Source organism: Marmota monax, unplaced genomic scaffold (genome assembly GCF_021218885.2).
Source record: "Marmota monax isolate L192 unplaced genomic scaffold, Marmota_monax_Labrador192_F-V1.1 WCK01_AAM20220418_F8-fsc00236, whole genome shotgun sequence".
NCBI classification, from domain to species: domain Eukaryota; kingdom Metazoa; phylum Chordata; class Mammalia; order Rodentia; family Sciuridae; genus Marmota; species Marmota monax.
In genome coordinates this window covers 1,395,437-1,408,112 of record NW_026693806.1, presented here as the reverse complement: position 1 = coordinate 1,408,112, position 12,676 = coordinate 1,395,437, and the positions used below count along the sequence as shown (strand labels likewise).

At 43.5% G+C, this 12,676-nt stretch overlaps 1 protein-coding gene across 8 annotated transcripts in view; it reads right to left on the bottom strand.

Annotated features, from left to right (window-relative positions):
* The window catches only part of Ebf1 (EBF transcription factor 1), a 379,326-nt gene that overhangs the window by 137,758 nt on the left and 228,892 nt on the right, over positions 1-12,676 (bottom strand). For all 8 annotated transcript variants that reach the window (XM_046462212.2, XM_046462213.2, XM_046462214.2 and 5 more), the window contains exon 7: positions 5,185-5,266. In XM_046462212.2, coding sequence (XP_046318168.1) covers positions 5,185-5,266 — 82 coding nt within the window. The remainder of the gene's footprint in view (positions 1-5,184; positions 5,267-12,676) is intronic.

Genomic DNA, 12,676 nt, shown 5'->3' with positions numbered 1-12,676 from the left:
GATAAGAATTTAAATCTTCACCTTGAATTGTCTGGCTCATGTCGGTTAAAACCCAGACCTGTGATTTTTACACAGTCCACTGACATTAGCATCTTTTTAGTGTCAAGATGAAGAAACAGGCTCGTTGAGTCATACCAAATTTCTCCCTGTGTCATGGCTGTTTCCATCCCCAACGTCTCCCGCTCTCCTTCCTCTACCCTTCCCCACACCAACCAGAACTGAACGAAGCCTCTATCCAACTGTTGTATTTAAGCCAGTTTGTCGCCCTAATCACAGTCTAGGGATTTCAAAAGAAAACATCCATTATAAATTAAAAAAAAAAAAAGATCATACCAGATTTTCTACAAGGTTTATGCCATAATGCCTTAAAGTATGAACACCGCCGGGCTCTGCGGAAAGTGATTAATTTCTTGAAAACACTCAGGTCACAGTAATTGACATGACCTGTGTAATTAAGCAGTCTCTGTTTACACACCAGAAGCCCAGGCACTGTGAGGCTGAGTTTGCTTGACAGAATGTCTTTACATGTCAGGGGATCAACAACCTTTCTTCTGTCCTCCTCAGTCACCTACACAGGCCCCTGATTGCTGCTCAGAGGAGACACGCTCTGGCATTGCCATGTGAAGATCAGGCTGGCCTGGGACGCATACAGAATGCGTGGAGAGAAGACAGCCACTTAATAGGCGAGGGAGGGTGTTTTCCATCTGATGTCTGCAGGACTCTTCAATATCACTGGTAAAAGCCACATTGAGATGTAAAGAGTAAACCAGATGTTTTTTGTTTGTTTGTTTTTTTCATGACAAAAAGACAGTCTCTCACTCTCCCTCAAAGGCAATGAGGACACAAAAATATTTGGAATCAGTTTCCCAATTCATGGGCTGTGAGGAAAGTGACGGAAATGGTTTGCCCTGTTCCTAAGAAGCCTTCATCTAGTGTCATCATGACACATCTGTCAGCTGTCAGCTGTGACGGCTGCAGAGAAGGCTACCTCTCCCTCTGTTCTGTCCTGAGACTTGGGACAGCAGAGCACTCTGCAGTGTCTGAGGCTGCTTTGCTCAGGCCTCATGGAGAACTGGCCCAAACCTCCCCAGTGAGGTGAAGCTGGCTGCTGCTGACCTCGGACTCCTGTCTCTAAAGTTCCTTCAGATATAAAGTGACCCATGCTGCAGCTCCCTTCTGGAACAATGTGCAGGCCCTTCCCCTTCTGGGCAACCCCACCCCACCTCTGCTGGGGCTATTTCAATGTCCCTCATACAGATGGTGTCTTGAGGCTCCATTAGGGCAAATGCCCTTTGAAAGCCCCTCTCTATGTTTCCTGGGATCCTGGCATTTAATTGTAGGTATTCCCATGGCTCCTGGGTGAAGCCCATATTGCCCACAGGGATCCTCCTACAACTCTGGAAAATTTCTTTATTGTTCCTAAGCACCAGGTAATATCTGACTGGGTCAGTTGGCCTGGGCTGCACCACCGCCTCACCATTGAGTAGGTTCATAGCTTTTGGCAAACTGCTTAACTGCTCTAAGCCTGCTTCCTCATTTATTAAATGGGAGTAATTCATATTTGCATGTTCTTAACAGGGATACTATGAAGATAATCATAACTCACATAAAATGCTTCACATAGCATCTCTCACAAAATAAGTCCTTAAGAAATGTTATCTTCATCATCACCACTGATGTCCATGAATGTACATTAAGGTGGACACACGGACACAAGTATATGGAGCACACTGAATGTAGGCACTTACATCAGCAGTCATATGCCCCGTGCATCATGCAGTTAGGATTGGACCTAATGCAGTGACATGGGGAAGAGAAGCCGGCTTTATATGGATTCAGAAAAAGAAAAAAGAAAAATTCAGTTTGGGGCTTATGAACTGAACTCCAACACATATCTGGATAGCTAGATCTGAACCTGGGTGCCAGGTCTCAGAGCCCCTCACTCCGGAGTCCTCACTGCACAAATAGCAGTTAGGAGGCCAGGAGTGGAAAAGATGCTTAGGAGAGCCTGTAACACGAGGAGAGGTCTGGACCCCCCCAAAGAAAACCTGGGGATCGCCAGTACTCACAGGAAGGCAAAGAGCATCCCTCGGAGGGGGTTGAGAATGGTGAATGATGTCCTAGAATGCAAGGGAAGAGAGATTCCAGAAGGATGGAGTGACCACCACGTGAAATGATGCAGAAGAAGGTAGGAGGAAAGAGTCAAGGAAGAAAAGGGATTCTAGGAAAATGTTGCCTGGATGAGGGATTTTAAAGTTTTGCCTGTCTTGAGGCAATGCGACCATTCTCTGATGGTAGAAATATCACATGTCCACATGCAAAAGACCAAGTGTTACTTTGAGTAAAAATGGTAAGTGAAGAAATGTGTCAATGTACAGAGATACAATATAAAATGAGCTGAGATTCATCCTACCAAAGGTTTCTCTGTCCCCTCCTGGGAGGTAAAGGAGGGGGAGGTAAAGAGAGCAAGTTGAACCTGAGATCCAATAAGGAATTCATCAAGACGGATAGGGAGAGGCTCAGCTCGTCTTCAGCTCAAAAGCTGACTCCAAGGTAGCTGTTCCTAGGAAGAAAGGTCTGTCTAGGGGTTGTTTAGGAATCAGAGGAAAGAGCTTTGCAAGTTTCAAATAAATCAGATTTATCTGAAGGTCAGTGTGGACCTTGCATCAGGCAGATCTCGGAGCTAATCAAAGGATGCATTCTCTGAGACTCTAGCAGGGTCTCCAGAAGGAGCTGGTCAGAAGTCATCACGTATAGGACATTTTGCCTCTCTGTCCCCCACCAGGGTATATTTAGTAACATAAGAAGACATTTTGGTGTTCATACTTGGGGAAGGGGGCTATTCTCTACTGCCATCTAATAAGTAAAAGCCAGTTACACTGCCAAACATCCCTCATTGCACAAGACAACCCACTCCCAGCAGAGAACTGTCCAGTCTGAAATGTTACTGTGCCCAGGTTGAGAAACACTGGACTGCACTAATAATAACGTGTCATTGGTTTATCACAAAGATTTTTCCCCAAAGGCTTACATTTATATTTTATCACTTACAAATTACTTATGTATGCAAAATGTTTTCTTTCTTTTAGATGTAGTGAAATAAGCAGAATCATCCTTCCAACTTCATCTTAAAACTGAGAATACTGAGCCCCTGAAAGATTACAAGAAATTTCCAGAAATATAACTTGTGCCTCCTCATTTCAATAGCCCTTTACTAAGCAAAGAATAACTATTTAATGTGCAAAAATAAGACTTTCTAATCACTCAAAAAGAGTAGACTGAATTGGCTTCGCATCCTGTGAGAAAGATATATTCTTATAACTCAAGGCTTGTAGACATCTCCCTAGCAGGTCCTACAAAGTTCTTTGCAAATGCTCTTTTGGGTCTTCAATGTTACCAAAGTCCATCCAATTCTGCTGCCCTGAGAAGTACAGGAAAGTTGATCTTTGGATTCATGAGCATTATACATGTTTATTAGAATACATTATTTTGAAACTAGATGATATGTAACTATGATGATATGTTCCTAACTCTAGCTCCATCAAAAGAGCTATATGGGGCTTGGGCTGGGGCTCAGTGGCAGAGCACTTACCTAACATGTGTGAGCCACTAGGTTTGATCCTTAGCATGGCATACAAAAATAAATTTTAAAATTAAGGCATGCTTTCCATCTTCAACTACAAAAACAATTTTTTTAAATTAAAAAAAAATGACTTATATGGCTCACTCAAGACCAAAGCAAAATACAAAACAGCATACCCTAAAACTCAACCTCAAGTAGCAAGACATAGCAACACATGTATGGTTTCACCAGCTTAATTGCAAAGCTAATTCCAGCTCAGCACAAAATGTCCTCTGTGTGAACCAGAGGCACCTCAGTTTACTAACAGGGTCAGGAGCTAGCCTGGGAAACATTTTTCTGAGAAACTAGGAATCTTTGGATTCTCTCCATTTATCTGCCAAAACAAAAGGTGGTGAGGCCAAAATGACTCTAAAGAAATCCTTCAGAATTTCAGGGAAGAATGCCTTTTATTGTATATGTTCTTAAATGAGACTAATAAGTCTCACCTCCTAAAAACATCATCATGTAGACTAAGAGATATTGACAGATGCAGTCAATGTTCAAAACCCTCCCTTTCTCCCATTAGAGAATGTGTAGCTAAATTTTTCCGAGAGTCTCTCAGAGAGAGTACCTTGCCATCTACATTTAAAGCTGACTAAATGGACATAAGGGCACACTTCAGACATGGTATTATTTCTCTGATGGACTGAATAAGCACACACGATGTATGGGTCATTACTCTGATGAGGAAACTAACATTGAACATGGAAACAAGTTACCCATAAAATCAGATGGAGAGCAACACAAGGGTCTGTAACTTAGCTACTGGAACTGAGGTCCATGGTTCTGACATCACCTGGGAGCCTGTTAGAAACACAGACTTCCAACCACACCCCAGACCTCAATCAACATTTTAACAAGATCCCCAGAGGGTGCTCAGCAATTTCAAGCCAGAGAAGCACGGTGTCTAGAATTCAGCAACCTTTCCGAAAACCCAAGTACCATGTTGTTTCCTCGTAGTTAACTCATTTATTTTGGCTTCTTTGCCCTTTCATAAATGCAAATTCTGTGAGGTGGTGGCAGATCTGACTGAGGCTTGAGGAGATTTATATCTGCTGGGCAAAGACATTTCTGAAATAGAACTGAGTTATCACCCTTTCTGCTCTAGACACCTAGTTTCTTAGGGGGGTCCATTTATAATAGGCAACGGCTGCTAACTTTCCAAGTTTGGAAGATAGAAAAGGAAGGAAAAGGGGGCCGTAACTGTAACAAAGAACACTTTACCAGTTTTATTCTTTATTCTTATTTACTGGTTTTCTACTTTTAAGATTTAGGGTAAGAATGTAGCATATCTATGTATTTTCCTGAATCCGTGTGTGTTTTGCATGGAGTCCTAAACCCAGTTCTGAGGGTACCACCATCTGCTCCAGAGAACGCAGGTGGAACAGCCCCAATTCTTGGCAGATGAAAACAACTCTAGACTACAAACACCTGGGGACCAAGGGCCCCACCTGCTCTTCACCTCTCCTCTTGGGAGACAGCTAGACTCTGAATCTTCGGCTCTCACCCTCTCCCAATATTCATGTCATTAATAAGATTTAAGAAAGATAAGGTCAACGCACCTGGAATCTCCGCATGTCACGTGGGTTTCCCGCATTCTTTAGGCAATTCTGGTTGCATTTGAGAAAAAATTTCAAGAAGAACCTGTGAAGAAACAAATCATCATGATTAGAATTTCAGTTCTGATACGGGGGGCAAAAAAGTAAGGGAGTCGCTTCTGGGTCGTGTTTTCTATTGATTTTACTCATTTTCTGAAATATTAAGAATGATGTCACAACCAGGATTTTACTTAAGCCCCCAGCTTTTGTTATGGATCTCGACTGGACCTTCTTGATGAAGGGAACACTCTGGATACTGCCAGCAGATCTCTCAAAAAAAGTGAGTCTCCAAGGAAGTAGTTTCACTCATAGGGGAGAAATTCTTCACCATAATTTAAGAGAGGTTCCAAGAGGATCTAATTGTTGCAGAATTCTCATGGTCCCCGAACACAACATGTAATTTAAACCCTTTAAATTCACAGATGAGGAACAGCAAAGTATGTGCAGGATGAATGCAAGGATATGGTGAACACTTCATCCCAGCATCTCCAATTAAAACGTTCTAATTAGTTGTATCCCGAGGTGGATAGAACTCACATACTGACTGAGCTCCTTTAACTTCTCAAGTATCTCTGAATGTTTTTCTTATACTGCCAGCTGCAGACAAAAGCTATTCGTGATGGACTAAGGAGCTTCCTGACTCCCTGCTACCTTGGTTTCTGAATTGGTTCTATAGTGAAATCCCTGGATTTTACTTGGTAAAATGACCAAAGGGTCTAATTTGGCAAGAAAAATCCCAGCTCTACTGGCATAAGTATTAATAGCACCTATTTTAATGCTCAGAAACCTCCTGTTATGAGTGATACATTACATGGTCACCCAGTAATTTTCTGAGTTATTTCTTATATAAAACCATCATAGTTGTTAAATTCCATGAAGGCAGCAAGTATTAAAGAATGCACATTCATGTTGGCAACCTACAGGCAAACCCCACTCTCTTCTCTGTTTCAGGTGGAGAAGGATTTTTATAGTCATCTAAGTTCTGCAATCCATTTTACTTTTAGACCTAGATATACCTATGAATTTCAGGACCAAAGATTTTCAAAAAATGTCAGAATGCATTAAAATACTGGTCAATTACATTTTTGAGGAATTCTCTTTTCTTTACATTTTCCCCATTATTACACTGGATTAAAATCCCCACCTTGATCCAAGCAACTTGTGAAGAACTATCACTTCATGATGTCCCCATTTGATTAGCTCAGAGCACAATGTCTATCAACCCCCACCCCCACCCCTGAGGTCTCCATCATAAGTTTACTGCACAAAGAGTCACTGAGTTCAACCAATTTCTGAATACTAATCCAAGAAAAGTCCCAGAAGAACCTCCCTCTTCCCTGGTCCTTCATTTGTTTTTCCATATTTTTTTATTGGTGCATTCTAGTTGTACATAATGTTGGAATTTGTTGTTACACAATTGTCCATGCAATCAGTACAATAATATAATTGGTCCAATGTCATCCCCCTTTTCCCTTTCCTCCTTCCTTCCCACTCCCTGGTCTTTTAGCATCTGCCAAGATGGAAGTATGGTGTGGGAATAACTCTTCAAAGAGAAACAATGACTTTTTCAACCAAAAGAATAAGATTTTAAAATGCCAACATCATTCTTGAAATGGCTCTTTCAACATTATGAAAACTTTGACAGTCCATCAGTGACAGCATCTCTCCTTCCAGGCTCTCTCCACAGAGGCCCAAACCTATCCACTTTTTATCCAAGACGAATGACTCCGAAAACACAGCTGAAAGCCAGCTATGTGCAAAGAAATCCAACTCTGGACCCCCTTCCCAGTGAAGGGTGACACGGCCACTACCTTGGGTACTCTTTCAAGACTTGGGAAAGTCTGTTCTGTTGAAAGAGGACCTGAGGCCATCTTTTGCACTGTCCAATTCCTCTGAGCTCTCCAAAGTCGATCCTACAGAGCTCACGTGATTTTCATAAATCATTTAATATGGTGACCTGGTGGTAGGGAGTCTCCCATATTACTGGTGCTCCATTCTATACCCAGGGACACCTGAGATGCAAAAACTAGTGGTTTCCTTCAAGTATGGCTAGGTAGAAAGGTATATTTGAAAGCCACCCCAGGCCTTAGAAAAGACAGATGACCATTATATTGACATGACAGTTGGAGTGGGGTGATGGAAAAGCCATGAACTTTAAAAATGCCCTGAATGAAATTCACACCCTGACTCTGCCAGGTGCTTCCAAGCTCAACTTCAACTTTTCTTGTCTATAAAACTGGCATAATAGGGTTTTTATCCCTAGATAATGATAACCTCTAACACATGGGAAGCATGGGGATGGTGGCAATAATGATAACAATGACTTCCACGTAGTGCTGCTTCCCAGGAGCTCAGTACACTGCTAAGAGCTTCAAACACGCTTCCCACTTAATCCTCCTAAACAAAACCTCTGCTATTTTAACATAGAGAAATGAGAAGATAACCAGGAAAGTTAAATAACTGGCTCAAAGGTGAATCAATGTGAATTTAGACAGGGCGGCTCCAGAGCTGTTAAAAGTTCTAGTATTACTAAAACGATCATAGCTCTTAACCATCATGCTACTGGAGTTTTAGTGATAATAGAGGTGGTGCAGTAATGATATTAGTAGCAATTGTACCACTGATAGCAAATGTATGATAATAACAACAGTACTATTAAGAGGAAATAAGGGTACCACTAAGAGATGATCAGTAGGATTATTGGCATAGCGGCAGAGTGGACATGATATAGGGAGACATCAGTGCCGTTCTCCCTCCACAGGGCCCCCTGCCTGCTTCCCTGAGGTTGGTAATATTTGCTGCCTGTGTGTGTTTAAGCCATTTGAGCCCAGACCCGACAGCCAGCTTCAAGTTGTGTTAGAAGGAGCTGTCAGCACACCCTCTAGCATCTTCAAGTCAGACAACTGCTAGCCACCAAGAGGGGGCCCATCTGGTGCCAAAATGGATTTTGAAAGACAGGCAAACAGGACACTAGCTCTGCCAGAGAGAAACAGAATCAAGGGAGCAGGGGATCTTCTGCCTCAAAGATGAGCAGGGCAAGGCGCCTATCAGCAGCCCATCGTTAGCACAAAAGCTATGCCGGGCACACACCAGATCCCCATTACCCGAGGCTGCCCCGCCACTTGGCCTGCTGGCAGAATCCCCTGCCCACCCCCTCCAAAGCGGATCACTTGCTGAAATTGAAGTCTTGACCATCTGTCGTGGGGAAGATACAGCCGTCAACTGGTGCCTGGGGCCTCACACAAGCCCTTATGTGGCAAAGACACACCGAAGGGCCAATTCTTTTGGGGAAAGCCAGTCCTCCCCCAGGGAGAGCCTCAGTAATTCTCTCAAAGTTTTCCCCTAAGTAGAAGCCAAGCGTCTGACCCTTTCGGATCACACTTCCTTAAAGGAACTGAGAAGAGTCAGGAGGAGTTAAAAATATCCTCACCGAGAGACAGAGTTAGACAGGGCACACAAATTTGAGGGATGATTTATTGGGCTAAATGTATAAGGCGTTTAAAACCCAGGGGCACGCCGTGCATGTCTGCTGGCCTTCAGAGAGGATTTCAGATTCTAAAGGGGCTCTTAACAAGGTGGAGGTGACTGTAACTCAAAACCTCACTTTTGTCTAAGGAATTGCTGCATTTTGTGTTGTCGGTGTGTTTGATAAAGTGTTGTCAGGAGAAAGAGTGTGACCTCTTCACCCCAATGGTGGAAAACTGACCCACAGTGGGATGAAGACCTTACTGACCCTGTGGAGTTCCAAGGAGTTTCAGAAACCCCAGGACACACAGCCCCACTGGGATCAAACTACTTTTAAATTCAGGTGTTCTTTTTGAGGGGCTCCAGGGGTAGTTTGCAAGAAACCCAATACTTTTTGTTAACTTTTGATACACATAACATCATCCTCTGTGCAGTGTGTTATTATTCAAAGAATCTAAATCCCCAGCATCTCACTGAATCCTCACAGAAGTCCTATCAATTAGGCATGCTGGGAATTAGCAAACCCATCTGAAAGGCAAGACAACAAAGACTCAACAAAACTGAGACACGGTCAAAAACTAATCTCCTAGATTACGAACAGGACTAGTCATGGTATAAGTTTTCTGTGAATCACAGGACTTTCTAAGTGACCTTAACCAACACTTAGCCTAATCTCATTTTGCATGAGGAACATAGTGACCAGGGGATGGGACAATGTTCACTAGTTCATAGTGGTTACGAGAGGGAGAACAGTACTCCCCCATCCTGACCTCTAGTTTATGATCTTTTTCAGAGTGATGAGACCTTTTCAGAAGCCCATCCAACGCAAGCTCAACACTTGAGCTCTTGAACTTTTCAGTTCACTTCAATTAAGGAGAGTGACAATCATAAAACCAAAAGTGACATTGTATTAAAAGTTGTGTTTAGGTTCATCAATCAGACGTAGGACATTAGTCCATCACTGAACTAAGTGATCCAGACACTCAGATTGCAGAACAAAATTTCCTATTCGATGATATATTGGTATCACATTTTACCAGCCAACAGATGGTCAGTATTTCGCTTGAACACTGTATGCTTGCTAGCTTCCATGCAACTAGTAAGGTACTGGAGAGCAAAAGGTAACTCTGGACTCCTTCAAAAGGAGAATCGATCAAATTCACCAGCAGGATCAGACTCATCATTATGATATATAAAATAACAACAACAACAAAAACCCGTATACACAGGGCTTGGTTTGGGACCCAGACAGAATCTAGAACCTCCAGAAAGATAGAAATAGGAGCATTCTATAATAAGAACAAACATGGAGTGTGCTACAATAAGACAAATGGATATGTTTCATCAATTCCTTGAACCTCCGTGGCCTCAATAAAATGTGGCAATAACAGTAGCTCTCCCCTAGGACCACTGGGCAGCTCTCACTATGATCTCAGCTTGACTGCATAACACATTGTGTGACTTGAGACAAATTATTTAATCTCTCTGTGCCTCACTTTTCTCATCTGTAAAATGGGGAAAAGAACAGAACTGACTTTTGAGAAGTTAGTGAGAATTTAAAGGAAATGCATAAGTTGAGGATGATAATCGTTCCTGGTACAGAGGAAGCAATAATCTTATCACCATTTATCCCTAGAAACTGCACACTGCTGAGCACTTAGAGAGGCTGAGATTTCAGAGATGAGAAGTATGATTTGTAAATGTTAAGGTTAAGAAAAGAAGCCAGGCCTCATGTACCTAGTGAGAACTACAGGTTTTGCTGAATGATCTACAAAGAGAAAGAATCGCAATAACGACTACAGCAGCTTTACACATAAAGGAAAGAAGTAGGGGCTTAAATCATGGAGGACTCCAGCTAGTCAGAACTGAAGGGCACACACAGTAAAACTGTCCATTAGGCTCCAGCTTGTATGTCGTTAATTATTATGCAAAGCCCTGCAATGGATCCAGGCTGAGCAGGTTGAGATTTTACCTCCCCCAACCCACTTTCTAAAACATCACGTTTGGTTGTTTGCGGCAGCCCTCGTAATGGCCAGGCGGGAAAGAAAAAGCATTGGGGCACCTCCACCAAGATATAAAACCCCCATTTGCAATCTTAAGACTCCCCGAAAAGTTCCCTGACTTATGCCTGCAGATGGTTATGTGGCAGATGATCCTTCTCAAAGATATTCAGGACACGGAGGCACACTCTGGCCCGATGCAGGAAACAGCTGTGTGGCAACAACTGTGGGTCCCTTCTGGGTGAAGTTCAAGCTGTTCACACACACACCCGCGGGCGAGAGGAAAACGTCTCAGGACTAAGGGGACCTCTGCAGGAGTCTGCAAGGCTGCGCCACCGCCTTGGCCGTGACAAAGCACAGCACAGATTCATTCCCTGGTCAAGCCTACAGGCCACAGCAACCAAGAGGTCTTTCCATGAGTATAAGGAATCTCCCCAATCGAACATGTTTAACCAGAATGCACCTATCGCCTCTCCTACCCAGTCCATCACAGCTGTCAGGGACGGTCTCAGAAATGCCACGGCTTCGTCATGGTGGCCCTCAAAGAGGCAGAGCTCCATGAAGAGGCAGGCAGGAGTCCTTTGCCACTACCAAGAAAAACAGTTAGAAAGGCCAAACAGCTAAAAAGAGAAAACACTATTTTCAATGTCAAAGAAAACTTTTTGGCTCCTAGGACACAGAAGGAGTCGGAGAGTACAGTTCATCCATGTGAAACTGATCCCCGGGAGTCTGCCAAAATCCCAGGGATGCCACCAGGGCAGGCTGAGGAGCGGGACCTGTGTAAGCACTGACCTCCTCTCCTTTTCTACACTGAAGTGCACTTCTGACAGGGACCTGTCCCCACAGTTCTGCTTACAAGGTGGGGAAGGGCAGGTCTTGGGGACCTTCTACTCAGATGAAGCAAACTCTGCCCGCAGAGGAAGGTGCCATGATGGCAGGCTGTGGCTCTATCTTGGGGATCCCAGGGGAAGAGCATGTGGTTGCCCCTATTCTTGGCCACTGACTTCAAGAAGTCTACCTTTTCCCTTGGCCAAGGTCTCTCAGATCTTGGGCATTTCTGGAAAGTGTTCTCAGCCTGGAGGGATGAACACGATCAGCTTGAAAAGGATTCATTACCTCAGAGCTCAGAGTTTGGCCCTGTTGAGGGGACATAGTTAGTGGCAAGAGTTTAGAAGAGGAAAAAAAAAAAGGTGTTGGAATAGCATAGCAGTGGACTAAAGAATTTAAAAATAGTTTTAAGGAAAAGGACCCAATGCAAATAGTTCTCCTTATGCTAGAAGTCAAATCTGAAAGGTAGAGAAAAGGGTCAGGGTAGTGAGAGAAAACGGAGGAACAGGTAACCTGCAGATGGAGGGAAGTGAAGACATCGCAACTCCTACGAAATGACACAAAGAAGGGAACTCAGAGTGAGGAAGATTTTTAACACTGACCACTGCTTACCTAGCCCACCTGATTTCCCTGGCAATGTCAGATTGGCCAGTAAGTGAGAAGGGATGAGACCTCCCATGCATCCTGAGCATCTCTGTGGCAGAGGAGGCATTGATCTTCGGGGAGAATCGCTAACAAATACTCCCCAATGCCAAGGGTCTCTTGCCAGAATGCATTAGAGTCCACACTGGAGCTGGGCAGACATTTGAACTCAACCTGATAGTTTTATATGCACAGAAATGAGGCAGATCACAAAACCAAGCGTTTGTCTGTCCTTCTTATGGCTGGGGACAGACCACAGACACATTTTTCCTAAACTAATTCCATTACTAGGAAGACAATCCACAAGGAAACACAGAGCAATGAGCTCCTGCAGACCCAGGGACAGGTTCTGAGCACGTCTATCTGAGTTACTGGTACAAATTCTTTCCCTGACTGGAAAAGATACAAGTGCAGGTGAGAACTTTGCCTCAGTGACAATGTCCCACTCGACAAAGCCAAGCAGAAAGAGTAAGGCAGGAAAGACCTCTATGCCTTCACTCTGTGGTTATTACAGCAAACGT